The following is a 16,892-nucleotide window of genomic DNA, read 5'->3' as shown; positions in this document are numbered from 1 at the left end:
TAGAGCTTCTTAGCATAAAACCACCTTAAAGTCAAGTCATTAGGAAGGGGTTAACTGGTGTGCTGTTAAGAAAGCAGACCTTTGGGCAATGCATTTCTTTTTATTAATTCACCACACCCCATTGTGCTAAGTGATGAACTTACTTGGAACATTTAATTGCTCCAAAACTCCAGGTAAAAGAAAAAGTACCATTCATCCATGACACAGTCCAAATTTATGTTAATCTTTCAGTGAGTCTCATGATAGCTGTATTATCATTGTAAGATATTTTAATTTTAGAACCTCCTGGGTTCTACAGTGTATCACCTCCAAATAATGCAGAATTATAAAATTGTTTTGTTTTGTTTTTATATTTTATTGATTTTTTACAGAGAGGAAGGGAGAGGGATAGAGAGTTAGAAACATGGATGAGAGAGAAACATCAATCAGCTGCCTCCTGCACACTCCCCATTGGGGACGTGCCCGCAACCAAGGTACATGCCCTTGACCAGAATCGAACCTGGGACCCTTGAGTCCACAGGCCGACCCTCTATCTGCTGAGCCCAACCGGTTAGGGCGATAAAATTGTTGAAACAGAAAATATAAAGTTGAAATCACTTGATAGTTTGTGATTCCTATAAATCTACTTGAAACTTCAATTGTGAAAGCACTTTTGACTCAATCTCATTTGTCAGCCTTATAGAGTGAGTGAACTTACTTAGTTAATTGTGCTAGTAGTTTATGTTCTTTTAGGGCAGGGAGAAATATGAATCACAAATATGCCACTGCTGCTTGCTTTTGAATCTCATTTCATAGCCTCATAGGCTTAAATGGAGGAAATATATTTTAAAACACAAAATTATATCTATTTCCTAGATGTACTTAAAAATATTTTGATTTATTAGAGATACCAAATTTGAATGATACAATTTAAGCAACTATATGTTGGTATTATGCTAATACAATAGCAACAACAATAGTGATAATAATAACAATAATGATAACAACGGCAGTTATCATTTATTTAGTGTTTACTCTATTACTATTTATCAAGTATCATGGTGAGAACTTTGAATGGATTACCACTTTTAATTTGCCCAACAAATTTTCAAAGAAAGCCTATTATTATTTCCACTACATAATGTAGGATACTGAGGTTTAAAGACCTCAACTTTCTTGCTCATATCATTCACATTATTTTAGTGGAACTGGGATCCAAACCTGGGCAATCCTACTGTATGTTTATGCCATCTTTCTCAGGCGTTATTAATTCAAATTCAGCAAAGAAAGAAGTAGAACCCCATCTATATGCAGAAATAACCCTTACTAGCTGGCTAGAAGTATTACTACCATAGCAACAAGAGGCTTAAATCATAGTATGAAATAAAAGGCTACAGCTATATAACTTGTTTCCAAAAAAATTTGGAATTATTTCTCTACCTCCCCCTACCCCCCAAACAAATGACTGGTGTAAAAATTCTCAATGGGTACTTTCTGTAAAGATTTTACAGGTTTTATTTAGCTTGGCATAAATACTCACAAAAAGTTATGTCCTGAAATGTGGAATCCTTGCCTTTCCCTGCCACTCCCAAAACTTAAGTGCTATAAAGTTAAATATCAGACATCAAAATAGCATTACTGAAAATTTCAAAGGCACTTTTCTTCCACAGAAATTCAATGTCATCCACACACATATCACCTACTTTGTCCTCAGCATTCCAAAGAAAGTTATTGGCATTATTAGAAGGTTTTACTGAAGGAAGAAGTAGACAGAGTCAGAAAAATGAGCACAAAAATTCAGAGAGGTCAATGAGAAAAATGTAGTGTTTAATTTTGTTCTATTTTTAACTTCAAAATGTTCCTTTCACCTGATCAGTAACAACTATAACCATGTAGCTTGCTCAATATGGTTTCAAATATACTTTCACTGGAAGATTATTGTAATTCAAATCCATTCAGTGCTGCTTCACTTTTATAATTTGTTAGTTAAGATTAAATAGTGTACCCTGCACCTATTTTAATGACATAGCACATTGATAACATTTTCACTCATTTAAAGCTATGTTTACTGACAGAGCCTTAGCACCAAAAATTCTAAAAGGCAATCTTCACACATTCAAATAGCCTGAAAAGTAATTGATACAGCTTAGCCCCTTGCTAGTTCTGAATTTTCCAAATTAAGGTTACAGAATTTTAAAATCTCATACTTAAAAAAAAAGTTGATAGAAATACATCAATGGGGGAAGATGATACACTCAAGGTCACAATGTGCCAATTCAATCTTTGCTCCAACATTCAAGATGCAATCAGGCTGATTTTAACTGGATTTTCCCTGGAGTTTTCTTAAGGGAACTGTGGAAACTTTATTACAAAACATGGTAAAGTTGTCAGTGACAGAAAAATCAGGGGATCAACAGAGGTAACAGGGCAAGGAGGTATTTAAATAGAAGTGAGAATCAGTATGTTGTGAGTAGGAATCTAAACTGACTTATGTAATTTCTAAAGACCCCAAAACAAGAAAAGAATAAAAGGTACTTTTGAAAGAAAAACACACACAGAACAGCCAAAGAGGTGAGACACAGCCATTTTGATGGGGAGGGGGGGGGGGTGTCTAACTATACAATGAGGTCATCCTATCTCCCGGAAGTGACACGTAATCACCTGCTTTTCACTAGCTCCGCCCCTTCCCCCAGAGGTCCCGCCCCTCCGCCAGCAGCCGGGAGGGTGTTAGGGGGCGTTTCTCCAGGAGGAAAGCTGTGAGCTGCGACGCTGAGGAAGGGGACCCCAAAACGTCTGGCACTGCCCCCTCCAGGGATCACTTTGGACCGCCTCACTCGGCCCAGCAGGGTTCAGAAACGCCGAGGGGTCAACCTGATGGGTTTCGGGGTCAACGGAAGAGGGGAAGGGGAGCCCTGGCGGGGAGAACCCCCCGGCCCCCCGCCCAGCAGCTGAGGCATAGGAGGGCGGCCATCTTGGCCGGGTGGGTCGGGCTGGGGAGCTACGGGCGCCGTGCGATTGGGGGGCTCGCCCGGAAGTGACGCCAACTACCCGGAAGCGGAGGGGGTTCCCTGGCCCACTCCCCCCTCGTTCGTTTGCTCCCCCGCTTCCTCCCCGCCCCCCTTCCTCTCCATTCGTTTCCCCCCCTCCCCGTTCCCTGCCTTCTTTACCCCCCACCCGTCCCTCCCCCCCCCAACCTCCGGAGCTGGGAAGAGAGTCAAGATGGCGGCGAAATCCGATGGCGGTGGCGTGGGGGTGGGCTTCGCCCAGCTGCACAACCTGGACGAGGCGGTGGGCAGCGGCGGCGAGGAGGACGGGGAGCCCGGGGGAGGCGGCTGCGGCGGCGGCGGCGGCGACGAGCCCGGCGAGAGCAGCTCGCTGCACATCTGCCACTGCTGCAACACCTCCTCGTGCTACTGGGGCTGCCGCTCCGCCTGCCTGCGCTCCCTCCTGGGCAAGAAGCCGCGCCGCAACGCCGCCGCCGCCGACGGGGGGGACCAGCCGCTGCAGCCGCCCGGGGCCGCCGGCGCCGACCGCCACCCCCCGACGCCCTCGGCCGCGCGGCCGCAGCCGCCGCAGGTGGAGCGGCCGTGGCTCGACTGCCTGTGGATCGTGCTGGCGCTGCTGGTCTTCTTCGGGGACGTGGGCACCGACCTGTGGCTGGCCCTCGACTACTACCGCAAGGGGGACTACGGCTACTTCGGGCTGACCCTCTTCTTCGTGCTGGTGCCGTCGCTGCTGGTGCAGAGCCTGAGCTTCCGCTGGTTCGTGCAGGACTACACGGGCGGCGGGCTGGGCGCCGTGGAGGGGCTCAGCAGCCGGGGTCCCCCCATGATGGGGGCCGGCTACGGCCACGGCGCGGTCCGCGGCGGCCCGGGCGTGGGGGGCTCGGCCACGCCGGGGGCGCAGCGCCTGTGCCGCCTCTCCGTGTGGATCTGGCAGTCGGTCATCCACCTGCTGCAGATGGGGCAGGTGTGGAGGTAAGAGCACTGCGGGGATGGGGGTGGGGGCTTGGCCAGCGGTCCTGCGGAGGGCCCCGCGGGCGAGGCCGGGGCCCTGCGGGGCGCGTTCCGCCCTCGAGGTGCCTCGCAGGTGGCCCCCTCGGACGGGCCCGGCCCGGGGTCTTGAAGGAGGGGTTGGACGCGCACTTCCCTCGGCATCTCAAAAAGACCATCTTTTTTGATCTGGAACCTTGGCCACGCCTTTTGGCCCAGGGAGGCCCAAGTCCCGCTGTTTGTCTTCATCCTTGGTTCGCACTTACCGGAGACCCTGCCTCATCCTTCCCCTCCCCCCATCTCTGGAGACCTCGGTATCCCCTATCCCCGTTGCCCTGTCCCCGGTATCTTAAGGTAACCGGACGCTAGAGCTTTTTATCTGCACCCCAGCTCTTCTCCTGGGGCGGGGTGGTGGTGGTGGGGGAACCTTCCTTTTTCCAGCCGGTGTGCGCTCGGTTTTGTCCCCCGGTGAGACATCTTCCCCTCTTCCCCCGTCTTCTCTCCGCAGTGGCCTGTGTGGGGCCCTGTGCGAACCCCCTCGCTGCCTCTCTATTTAGCACTCCTTTCTTCCACGCCCCCTCCCCTCCCCCCTTCCTGCAATCCCATCCCCAGCAAATGATTCCAAACCGCTGCCCTCCTTGAAGGAAAAAAATGACTTTTTTCCCCCCCCTGGATTAGACGTGCCCTTTTCTTAGTGACAGGTAAAATTGTGTATGTACGATGAGTGTAAGCGTTTGTTTTTAATTCTCACCTCCAGAAAATCAATTAGCCACCCAGACACATTCTGATGGAACCTTGGTTTGGGTAGCCAGGCCAGTGTGTAGGTGATTCACATCTTCACAAGCCCTGAGCCTGGCCCTGCAGCACTCTTCCCTTTTGTAAATTTCCCGTGTGCCAGGTGAATCTCTCAAACACCGTTTGCAGATGTTCTTTCTGCCAGCAGCCTTCAATGGCTAAACTAAGGAAATGATCCTATTAAAACCTTGGTAAATCTGTGCTCTCAAACTTAAATCAGCTTGAGTGTATTTTGGGAACAGTGAGTTGTAGGTAAGAGCATTTTCAAGAGAAAAAAAAATCGTATTGAAGATGAATTACACAGAGGTACATTGCTTCTGTGAGAAGACATTTTGCCTTGATTGTTCTGACTCCTCCACCTAGTAGGAGATTTTAGGTGCTCAGTATTTTAGTTAATTGAGATAAAGTTCATGTCTTTTGAATGTTTGTGTAGATCTCTGTTAAGAATTTCAAGTAAAAATGTTTCAGAAAGCATGGGATTGAGTTAATGAAATCTTGAAAGTGACTGTAAGAACTTTGTCCTACAAAATTTACATGCAAATTCTGAATAGGGAACCTGTGAGTGGTTTTCTGGTCCACCTAGGGTTGTTTACTGGTGTTCCTGAATTGAACCAAGCAACATTTTTTCCTAGCTGTATTTGTCCGTAGACAATTTGCTTCCTGCAGATAACTTGATAAGAAGAGGGGGCAATGAAATAGAAAAAAAGTAGTTGACTTTTAGCTATGTTGAGCATAGCTTGTGGTGAAGTAAAATTTTGAAAAATATTTTGAATTTGAAATCTAAACTTAAAACACCCATAAACCCAATACTGAATCTAAGGTAGTGTGTTTGATATTGGGGATACCTATTTTGATTTCTTGCAGCTTGATGAGGTATAAAAGAATACAGGGGGAGAGGGACAAAAACTGTGGAGAAGAGAAAGATTTTGAAATAGTAGCAAACTTTAACAGCATGTATTTAATAACAAGCCGAAGTCACTTATCTCTCTCCATGTCTTAGACTCCTAAGTGTGGGCAATCAGACGCTTGGTATCAGGTTAAAATTCCTGAGAGAATTGTTTCTAATGTAATCCATCCTAGGTATTTATTAGTAGTAAGCTTTTGAGACATAATGAAATTGGAGTTCGGTTTCACAAAATTTTTAGGTAGGAGAATTTTCCCTCAACCAACCTAAATCTTAATTGTATTTGGGTAGAGTGGAAGTCCAGATTTTGGAACAAACTGACAAGTACATTTTAAGTGTAAATTTAGCTTTTATGGTTGTTTAAAAGAGGGCAGTGCATTATTTTCCCAGACTTTCATTGATATTTCAAGGTCTACAGACTATATATATATGTATATATATATATATATTTTTTTTAAAGTATATTTTTATTGATTTCAGAGGGGAAGGGAGAGGGAGAGAGAGAAACATCAATGATGAGAGAGACTCATTGATCAGCTGCCTCCTGCACACCCCCCTCTGGGGATCGATCCACAACCCGGACATGTGCCCCCACCGGGAACAGTGACCTCCTGGTTCATAGGTAAACGCTCAACCACTGAGCCATGTCTGCTGGGCTACTTGGTTTGTTTTAAAAGATGCATGTGATTTTATTGTCTGACTTGTTTTAGTCTTTTTTTCAAGATTAGAATATAGGTCTAAATATTTCATGAAGTTTTAAAAGTACAGTGTACTAAAAGAGATGCTAATTCAGTGAAGTTATTTATTCTAACATAGCAATGCTTCAGAGGAAATACTTTCTGAGGAAGGATTTTATTTTTATTTTTTTCAGTAAGCTGGTTGTGCTTGAAAAACTCCAGGAGCAGAGTCTGCTCTTTAATACCTGCTAGGCATGTGGCTTGCATAGAAATCATTCATGTGGAAAACTTTGGAGAAAGGATTTTATTCTTGTTTTAATCTCTTGGCAAATTACTTGTCAGTGTGTATAAACATACATCATCTCAGTTTTTACTGTAGATCTTTGGGGGTTACAGTTCTCATTCATATTAATTACTTGAATTTTGCTATTTTATGTAGTAGTCATCTGATATAAAGGTTAAGCTCTAGGAATTATATCATTGATTGGGGCCACATAAGAAAAGATGTTGGTGAAGTTGTCCATTGTCAAAACCGATTCCATTAAACCATGAGTACCTATCTCTTCACATGCTTTTGTTTTTTAAATGTAAAATTATTTGAATGTTGCTTGGACAAAGCACAGTGCTTAAGAAAATTTAGTTTTCCTTTATAGTAAGGTGGTAAACTTCTATGCATGTTGACTTTCTTTTCAAGACGGAAAATCTGGACATCTCTTTCACCAAAAAACTTTGCAGAATGTAAGAAAGTATTTTTGGCTGGGCCACAATTGGAGTATGGAAGGGTAGTCTGTAAGATGATTTGGTCATGAACCTTCTTTGCATAGCACTACTGTGATTATTTAGTGCATCCTTTACCCTCACTAATTACCTAACATATAATTTCCTCTGTAGCTGTATGTGCTCTATTTTTCAGGTGCTTTTCCCAGGGGTAACAGGTATATGAGCCATTCATACTGGGAATATGAATCACAGTGGGCCTCAATTCAGTACAATGTGTTACTAGAAAGTGAGATCATTTTCTTGGAGGGTTAGACTTCAGGGACATTTTGATTTAGTTTGCATATTGCATTGTTGTATATAAGTTTTTCCTTCAGCATATCTGCCTTTCTTTGCTTTTGTGCTACATCTAGAGGGTGCTTAAGTGTGTTGGCAGTTCTCTGTAGTCTAGAAGCAACAGTTTTTTTAAATTTCACCTAATGTCATGATGTCACAGCCAAATCATTAATCCCCCTTTTTATTTATATTTCTTTTTTTTTTTTAATTAAATCTTTATTGTTCAGATTATTACATTTGTTCCTCTTATTTATATTTCTTAATGAGTGTGCTTTCACCCTTCTATTTTACAAAGTAAAAGAGGAATTTGCTTAAGATCTTAATGGTATTTGCGATTTTTAAAGTGAATAACAGCTTCCCTTTCTCTTGGGGGATGGTTGGGGTAGAGGGTTGCCTTCAAGGAAGAAAAAAGAAAAAAGACTTTCAAATATTCCAATGGCATCACATATCTGTGAACAGTCAAGCGTTGTTTTAGTATTTTTTGTTTGTTTGTTTTAAGACTTTGGTATAATACAGGGACATAGCTCTTTAGATCATCAGCAGTAAATGTTGCTGGGCTGGTGAAGAGGTAAATATACTTTTTAAATGTGTAGGGATACTTGGTATGCTATGGGGCTTTGTTCTTATTAAATATTTTAGAATAGTGGTTTTTAACTCTGGCTGAGAATAGAACCTACTACAGCTTTAAAAAAAATACAGAAAGAAAGAAATGCTCTAGCATTGCTGGGCCTGCTGAACAAGAATCCCAAGGTGGGACCTAAGCAATCTTATTTTTAGAAGCTCCACAGGTGGTCAGATGTGCAGCCAGGTTTGAGAAACACATTTAAAATTGGGTTTCAGGCTTGTTTCATTTGGAGATTATTATTGGATTTGTTCTTAATACATATGAACAATAAATATAATGGAACAATTGGGAGTGGAATGATTTGGCACTCTGAAGTTTGGTTCCTGGACAACACCATAACAAAATGACTTTACCTTGGAAACACGAGTGTCTAAAAGCACTTGGGGCTGTCTCCAGTGTGTGCACTTATGGTACTCAGTGTTTTTTCCTTTGAGCCCAAGTATGCATCTTATCTTTTTAAAGGATTCCTAAGTTCAAAGCAGTTTTCAATCATGTAGCCCACTTCTCTGCCTTTTATGTGATTCAAATAGTGCTTTCATGATTATGTTGAATGTAAAAGGTATATTTTAATTTTAAAATGATTCTCTTAAGTAGGCTTGAGGTAAACATAACTGGGATTATAAGAGGCATTGGACTAAGTGATCTGTAATATCCCTTTATCTCTAAGATCTTGTGATTTAAGAAGTTCATTCTTGTGGGGCCGGGGGACTAGTTATAATCATATTAAAAGATTATATACATGTATTTGTGTGTGTGTGTGTGTATGTATGTTTAAAGGGGGCTTTATATGTCTGCCTGTTACTGGACAAGAGTTTCAATATTGTAAAAATATAATTGTTTTTCAGTGTATCCATAAATTTAATGGCATTCTGGTTCAAAATTCAATGGAAGTTTTCGAGGAGAACCTTGAGAAAAATTGATCTGAGAAAAGTAAATGTGTTTTGAGTAGTCAAAAGACCCTTGAAAAAAATGTTGAGATTTACCTTATTAGAAAGTGGATGTGCTTTAAAGTATTAATAATTTGGGCAATGTAATGTTGGCAGAGGAATTAAACATATAGGTAGTGAAGCAGAAAATGTGAAATAAATTGACAGGTTCATGGGAATTTAGACAGTAAAGGTGGCATTTCTAATCATTGAATGGGAACAAGATCATTTAACAAATGATATTGAGGCAACTGACTACCCAGTTAGGGGGGAAAAGTTGATCTCTACATAAACAAAAATTCTAAAAGGATGAAAGATGCAATAAAATATTAAAGTGTAAAAACTCTAGAAGAAAGTGTAGGATAATAATTTTATATGATCTTGCAATGGGCAAGGCATTTTGATACCATCAAGGAAAAAAGGGACAAATTTAACAACATAAAGTCTCATCTAGTTATCCTCACTTGAAAAATTATAGAAAAACATGATTAGCTGTGAATTAAATTTAGATAAGGAGCCAGTACTTCCTAAAGGAGAGTGACTATGAAGAGAACAACTCTGAAGATTATTTTTGAGTGAACAGAAACAGTAAAAACTTGACATTTCTGGTGAATTTTTAAGGAAAGGTTATGAAAAAATGCCATACTTTGAGTAAAATTGCAACTAGTGACAAAAGATAATTATTTCCAGGATGACCTAGGAACAAAACCTCAAATTCTATATTACAGAAGTCTAGCAGTCCAGAAATATAATAGGCACATATCAGAATTCACAAGCAGTTCATTTCTGTCTTTTACATCAGTTGTTTGATTTTTCAAACTTTATCCATAAGGTCAATTAGTTAGGCTTATGTAATGGATAATGTCTGGACTGTTGAAAAGATCCTGTGGAATGCAAAAAGAATTAAACAGTGTAGTAAATTTTGCTATTTTCACCATGGATTGGTTTGTTTTTTATAGTGTGCTCTCTGCAAATAATTTTGTGGCTAAAACTTTAGTTTACTTCCCAGGATATTCTGTTTACTTACGTTCTTTTATTCAGAAATTCTGGATTTCTTATTTAGCTCTGAATGAGTTAAGTTTAAAAAAAAATCATGAAAATATATCCTCATTTAAAAAGTTCAGTGAATTGTCTGTTGCCTGAAGACATTCCACTATTCACCACTATTAGAGATATTTTAACAAAAAGCACAGGACATTTCATGGTATCATCACAGGGCATCATTCTCCGGCCATACAAAATTATCAGCTTAAAAATTAGCCTGCTATAATTGGTCAAACATTTAATTAACTCACCCTTACTGCCTTCGCAGGGTCAAACCAAATGGTTTCGGCCTGTGGGCCGGACGTTCCCCACCCCTGAATAAAGGGAACATTGGAGTTGAGAAATCAAATTTATCATTCTACAAGTTACCAAAAACTCTGATAGTAGTTTCTTCATATTGGATTTAGCAAATAAGGAGTTAAATTGGTCGATCTTTAAGGTCCCTTCAATTTTGAAAAGTCTATTATGGTATTGGTATTATTAGTGCTCTGAAGTTTTGAAGAAGGAATTTCAGACTAGTTTGAACAATTAAAATATTAAACAATGTATAGGTTGCCCAGGAACTGTTTGAAGTCCTATCATATGTTATTTTGACTTATTGTTAAATAAGTTCTCATTATTTTTAGTCACTTTGCTACCTATAAAGGCATATGTATCTCTCATGTTAATGTTAAAATTTATTGTGGATTAGACTTCTTGAGAAACTTGTTATGCTGGTTTATTAGCTAATTTTGTGAATTTTCAATTTTAGGTAAAATGAAAGTATTTTACATTGCTTATTTTTTATAGTTTTCTGTTTAAAAAATTTCTTTTTTTAGAAGAACAAGCAAGAATTAATTGACTGCATAAAAACACATTTAGTGAAACAAGGAAGGGCACAACAGGAGAGCCCAGCCTGGGCTGCTTTGGCTCACTGGGAAGTCAGAGAAAAGGGGGCCTTGGAGACAGGTTCAGGGGGTAACCCCTGGATGAGCTGCCTCTACCCATTGCTCCCCTCGTTGCAAGTCTCGTGGAGTCCCTTGGAGTTTAGGAGATAGGTGCCTATGGGGTAAAGAGAGAGGAAAGGGTGGAGGGAATGGCCCGCGCGTGCTCCTTGGAGGGAAGTGAGTCTGTTGTAAATTTTTTACTGTTAGGTTAAGCTAAAACAATGCATATATTCAAGTTATACATTTTGGAGGTTTGTAGGAATTGTTTACCAAGATTTCTTTCTTTATTGGAGAAGAACCTCAAAATCATCTACTGCAATTTGTTTGATATGTATTTTCTAACTTTGAAAAGTTAGTGTTAGTGAGTTTAAAAAAGATAGCTTCAATGTCAATTGTGATCTATTTTAGAAAGAATTCTAAGTGAATTTTCTTGTGTTTTTTTTTCTTTTCTTTTAGATTAAGGTATAGGTACGTTTTTGGTTCAAGTTGAATTTTTGGGAAAGATGGGATTTGCTTGGTGGATTCAGTGAATATAGTTACAATGACATTAGTCCATTTCTATATAAAATTCAACCTTAGATTTTTCTTTTCTGTATATTTAATGTGGGTAGATCCGGTATATCATATTATATACCTTAAAACAAACCACAGTGTCCTAAGGTATTTTGCATATTGCTAACAAAAAGTTTCTTCTTGTACAGGTATACTAGTATATATCACTTTTATCCTGAAATATCAAACAAGTAGTTTTTAAAATTACTTATTTTTAGTGTAGCATTTTTGCTTTTTTTAATTTGATGAAGCTATTTCAATTTATCTGGGTCATCAATTTGTAGAGCATGGATTGTATACTCATCGTTCATTTCTAGGAAGAAATTTGAGTATTCAGTTCACAGAAAGGTAAACACAACAGTTTTCTTCACAGTACTTTTGGAAGGGAGGTAGAGTAATTATTGATAACCCTGGCGGGATGCTCATAGGTACATGAAAGGGAAACTTTCTTTTTCATTATTATGCCCCCTTTACATTCCATCTTAAATATACTGGAAACATGAAGAAAGATGACAAAGGTGAGGAGGACACCAAGTCCATGGCTTGGGAAGCCTGCCAATAAAAGAGCGCTGGCTGGGAATTAAGAACCCAGGCTCTTCCAGACAGCAGACACACTCCACCTTCTCTGTTCAGCCATGTTTCTTAGAGTGGTCAGGGAACCCTCTGTTTTGGAATAGGCCCAGAGCTTGTTAAAATGTGGATTTATGGGTCTACCACAGGCTTAAGGAATCAGAGCCTTGGGGTTTGGGGCCAGGGAATGTGTATTTTTTGCTCAGTTTTTTTTTAAAATATATTTTTATTGATTTTTTACAGAGAGGAAGGGAGAGAGATAGAGAGTTAGAAACATCGATCAGCTGCCTCCTGCACACCCTCTACTGGGGATGTGCCCGCAACCAAGGTATATGCCCTTGATCAGATTGAACCTGGGACCCTTCAGTCCACAGGACGACACTGTATCCACTGAGCCAAACCTGTTAGGGCTATTGAAACTTTTAAGCATACACAAAGAGTAGTACTTTGAACACCTGGATTCAGTAATTAACATAGGTTTATCTGTGTGTCTTTAACATGTATCACGCAGTTGTATCTCTCCATAATTCACTTCAAATAGTAAATAGAGTAATTCTACATAGCTACAATATCATTACCCTAAGAAAATTAACAATAATCTCATAATTATTCCATAATTCTATAAAATCATCTGGTAGCTGCTTCACATTCAGATTTGCCCAGTTGTCCCGAACAATGTCTTTTATAGTTTTTCCCACCTGCAAACAGAGAGCTAATCAAAATTCATGCATTGCCTTTGTGTTTCTTTAACTCCAGAACAATCCTCATACATGTTTTTCCTTCATGACATGGACCTTTGCAGATTCTAGGCCAGCTTTTTTGTATTGCCTAATTGTTTCCTACATGTGTTGTCTATCTTCTGTATTATAGGTAAACTGTAAGTTGCATATAGGGCAGCGGTTCTCAACCTTGGCTGCACATTAGAATCACCTGGGAATCTTTTTAAAATCCTGATTTCTGGGCCTCATCCTCCGGAAATTCTGTTTCTTTGTTGTGGGGTGGGGCCACAACATTAGTAACAAAGAAACAATTTTTGGAGGATGAGGCCCAGAAATCAGGATTTTAAAAAGATTCCCAGGTGATTCTAATGTGTAGCCAAGGTTGAGAACCACTGATCTAGGGTCTTGATTATATTCAGGCTACATTTTTTAGTCAAAAGTACTACTTATACTTCATATATACATTGTATCAGTAGGCACATGATACCTCATTTATCCTATTAGCAATGCTAAGTTTACCTCTTGATTAAAGCTCTGACTGCCAGATAAAGGTGCATTTTCCTGATTACAATCAATAAGTAACTCATGGGGTAATATTTTGACAAGGTGTCAGTCACTATGCTGTTTCCTAATAACCTTTTACCTAGTAGTTTTAGTGGCCATTGAGAATCCTTGCTTGAATCAGTTATGGAATTGTTGGTGGGAAATGAGATTATATTTTAAACAAGATCTCTAGTAATTCTTACCTTCTCTAAAGTTTGAGAGCCATTTGCTCTACTGGAATCAGGACCTGAGAGGAAAAAAAATCTGTCCTGAAGAAGTTACTATATGAATCTAGCCACTGGTGTATTTTCAATGGGTTGTCAGAGTTTAAGCTTCATGTTAGGTTTGGAGGATCAGAATCAAAGTTTATGCCTCACGTGTTCCCCTTACTAATAGCAATAAATTGAGTAAGGGCCAATAGAAGTATTAGGGAGAGTGGAAGAGACATATAGAAATTACTAAGGAGGAAGGGAAATTATAGTATGTTGAAAATTCTGTTTTTACAAATATTGTCTCATTTAAATTTGTATGTTTTTCAGGCCTATTTTACAGGTGATGGTATGAATTTAGAGAGGTTGAGTAATCTAAGTCACTGGTAACTGGTGGAGGAAGGCTTTGAAGCCAGATCTCACTGATGGCAAAATATGTACAGTTTTTCTACATCAGACTTCTCTTAACAATGATCATGAGGCTCTTCTCACTAATTACTTGGCTTTACTTTGGGACTTTGCTGTTCTGTCTTATTGAAAGTGGAGGAATGATATTCTTGACCACTGGGACCTCTCGAGGAGCAAGTTCTTTGAGACTTCTGATTTCTAGTCTAATGTATGAAACTCTGCAGAGACTAGGGTAGGCTTATGACTCTTTTAATTGATTATAACCACTAATGTGATTCAAATTATTTTCAGTACTTTACCCCAGTCTTTTTCCTAGGGTAGACAAACCTTTTAATCCTGTGATTTCCACATTAGAAGGAATTTTTAGGGTTGACAGTACCCTCTTGGCCACTCTTCTTTCCTGCAGGTCTCACCTAAATGCTGTACCCATATGTAGGTTGGTTCTCTGTTGACCTGTTGGAAGCACCTAGAGCAGCAACAGCTCTTTCCTTAAGGTTTGTTTTCAAACCTTGGCTGTGCATTGGAGTTACTTGGGGAAGTCAGATACATGAGTTCAATCATAAGACATTATGGTCCAGTATGTTTAGGATTGGCCTTAGGTCCTATATGTTTTATTAATCCTCACCTGAGGATATTTTTCCATTAATTTTTAGAGAGAGTGGAAGGAAGGGGGAGAGATGAGAGAAAATTGGTGTGAGGGAGACACATAGATTGGTTGCCTCCCACGAGCCTGCAACTGAGATACATGCCAATGACCAAAATTGAACCTGTGACCCTTCATTTCATGTTCTGACACTCTACCCACTGAGCCAAACTGGCTAGGGCAGAACCTATATATTTTAAAAGACTGTGTTTTCGTAAGTTTCCCAAGCAGTGTACAGACAGGGATGAGAACCATAGTTGCATAGGCTGATTTCTACCAGTATTTACAGTGTTAGCTCTCAAGGAGGAGTTTATATTAGACTTACTTGGGAATATTTTTTAAACTTAAGGGCATGTCAGATTAAGGGGTGGAATGTATAAAGGAAGCTCTGACAATGATTTTATTGGAACACCAGTAGCTGGAATGGGTTGATGAAAGTGTATATTAATAAAATAGTAGCTATATTTGCTGTATACTATGGCATATGGGTTGTCAAATACTATAGTTAAGATTTAGAATACTGTAAAGACATTTAACATTAAGCCTGTATGGTATATAACTGAATATTCTTTTGACTCAGAAGCTTCTTTGGAAGTTTGAAGAACTTCAAGGTCATTATTAACACAAATGATCACTGTTGGTATTTCAGAAGTGCCAGGTTAGAGGTATTTTACTATGTTGGGAAAACTGATATTCAATGAGAGTTAATTTCATGTCTCAAATTTTCAGAAATGTTATATTTGTTGAAATCAGTGCCAAGGATAGGATTTGTAAAAAGAAACTGGTGAATGACAGGGGAGAATTGACCTAATAGCTATTAAATGAATATCAGTAGAGACAGAAATGAAGGAAGCAGAGAAAAATGACTTACCTACATTTTGCTTGATAGATGCATAGTGTTGAATAGCTAGGGGAGTGGATTGGAAGGGGTCATATAGTGTTTTATTTTGTTTTTGTTTTTGTTTTTTTACTACTTCATGCCGGTAAGGACACCTAAAATCTACACACACCAAAATAATATCCTTTTGAGCTCCATCTAGGAATGTACCGTGGCAGTGGTGAGAAAACCCAAGCTCTTGGGGCAAGCGCATCAGAAATCCTAGGAGAGGCAATGGCAGGCAGAGATGGGACACAGGATATATAAGCAAGCACAGTGTAGTGCAGGTCGGAGCCTCTGCGATTCTGGATCAAAATGAGCAAAACTCCAAAGCTGTCGGTTTGCTTGGTCATAAGGAATACAGTTTTGGAGATGTCAACTAAATAGTAGTTATAAATAGCCCTGTATATTTAGGATGCTTCCATTTTGCCTTCTGTAAAGCAGTTTTCATTAAAGCTGACTCTGAAGGAACAGATTATGCCTTGCAATAAAGAATTTATGTATTCAAAATTTAAGCAAAATGGTTTTACTGAGACCTAGTGGGTAATGGTGGGCCTTCGGGTTGGAAGAGAAGAGAAACCACAGAAAGGATCTGTTACTCCATTTGCAGATTAAGCAAAAATTGTCAAAACAAAGCTGAAGTTAAAAGCAATTGCACGTGTTTGTAGTATTTTTGGACTGTATTTGAGGTTTCCATTATTTGATAGGTACCACATCAATTTTAGGTAGTTTTCAAGGTGTAGTAATCTAGGATTAAAGGAGATGGTATTTGTCAGGTACATTACAGGATTTTGAATGGGGTGTTACGAGATCAGAGTTTGTCATTTTGCCTATTTGCTTCCATTTGCAGTTCACCATTTCAGTTTGTGGTATGCTCATATCTACTGTAATGTGATATATGCATTCATGAAAAATCTCTCATTCTGCCAAATCACACTAAAAATAATAGGACTGTAGAAACATAGGATTAAGGTGAGACTACTCAATGAAATGTAACCTTGTAAGCAGAGCACTAACAATCCAAATAAAAAATGCTAGCACAGTAGATGGTGACATATGCACTCAGGATCATACCTACGTGATTCTAGGCTTTATTTTATCCCGGAACATGCTTTTTCTTTGATATGTAGATTCTTGTAGGGATTAGCTTCTCCTGGAGGCCATTGTCATCAAAATTAAAGCTCTGATCCATGGTGTAGCTTCTTGTGTGCCCACAGCATCATCAGGTAATAAAACAACAGATATTGAAGCCACTAAGTCAGATGTCACTACTTATACCAAAGGGAGGCACTTTGGTAAGATTCTCACCGTTTTTCTTAAAGTCTTCATTATTTCTCATTATTTGCGAAAAATCTTGCCCTTGATAGCTTCAAACATTAACATGCTGGGAAGATTCACTCATGAACCAACAGTCTTTCCTCATCACACTGTTGTCATTCGCATTTTGCCA

General features: G+C 39.7%; 1 protein-coding gene across 1 annotated transcript in view; it reads left to right on the top strand.

Annotated features, from left to right (window-relative positions):
* Window positions 1-3,198: 3,198 nt before the first annotated feature.
* The window catches only part of XKR6 (XK related 6), a gene marked incomplete at its 5' end in the record, with an annotated part of 242,577 nt that continues 228,883 nt past the window's right edge, over window positions 3,199-16,892 (top strand). Inside the window, one exon of the mRNA XM_081092895.1 lies at window positions 3,199-3,956. Within this exon, the coding sequence (XP_080949021.1) occupies window positions 3,199-3,956 (758 nt within the window). The remainder of the gene's footprint in view (window positions 3,957-16,892) is intronic.

The sequence above is a fragment of the Myotis nattereri genome (assembly GCF_964212035.1).
Source record: "Myotis nattereri genome assembly, chromosome: 5".
Classification (NCBI taxonomy): domain Eukaryota; kingdom Metazoa; phylum Chordata; class Mammalia; order Chiroptera; family Vespertilionidae; genus Myotis; species Myotis nattereri.
Note: the sequence above shows the minus strand (reverse complement) of the source record. Positions and strands in the feature narration are given on the sequence as shown.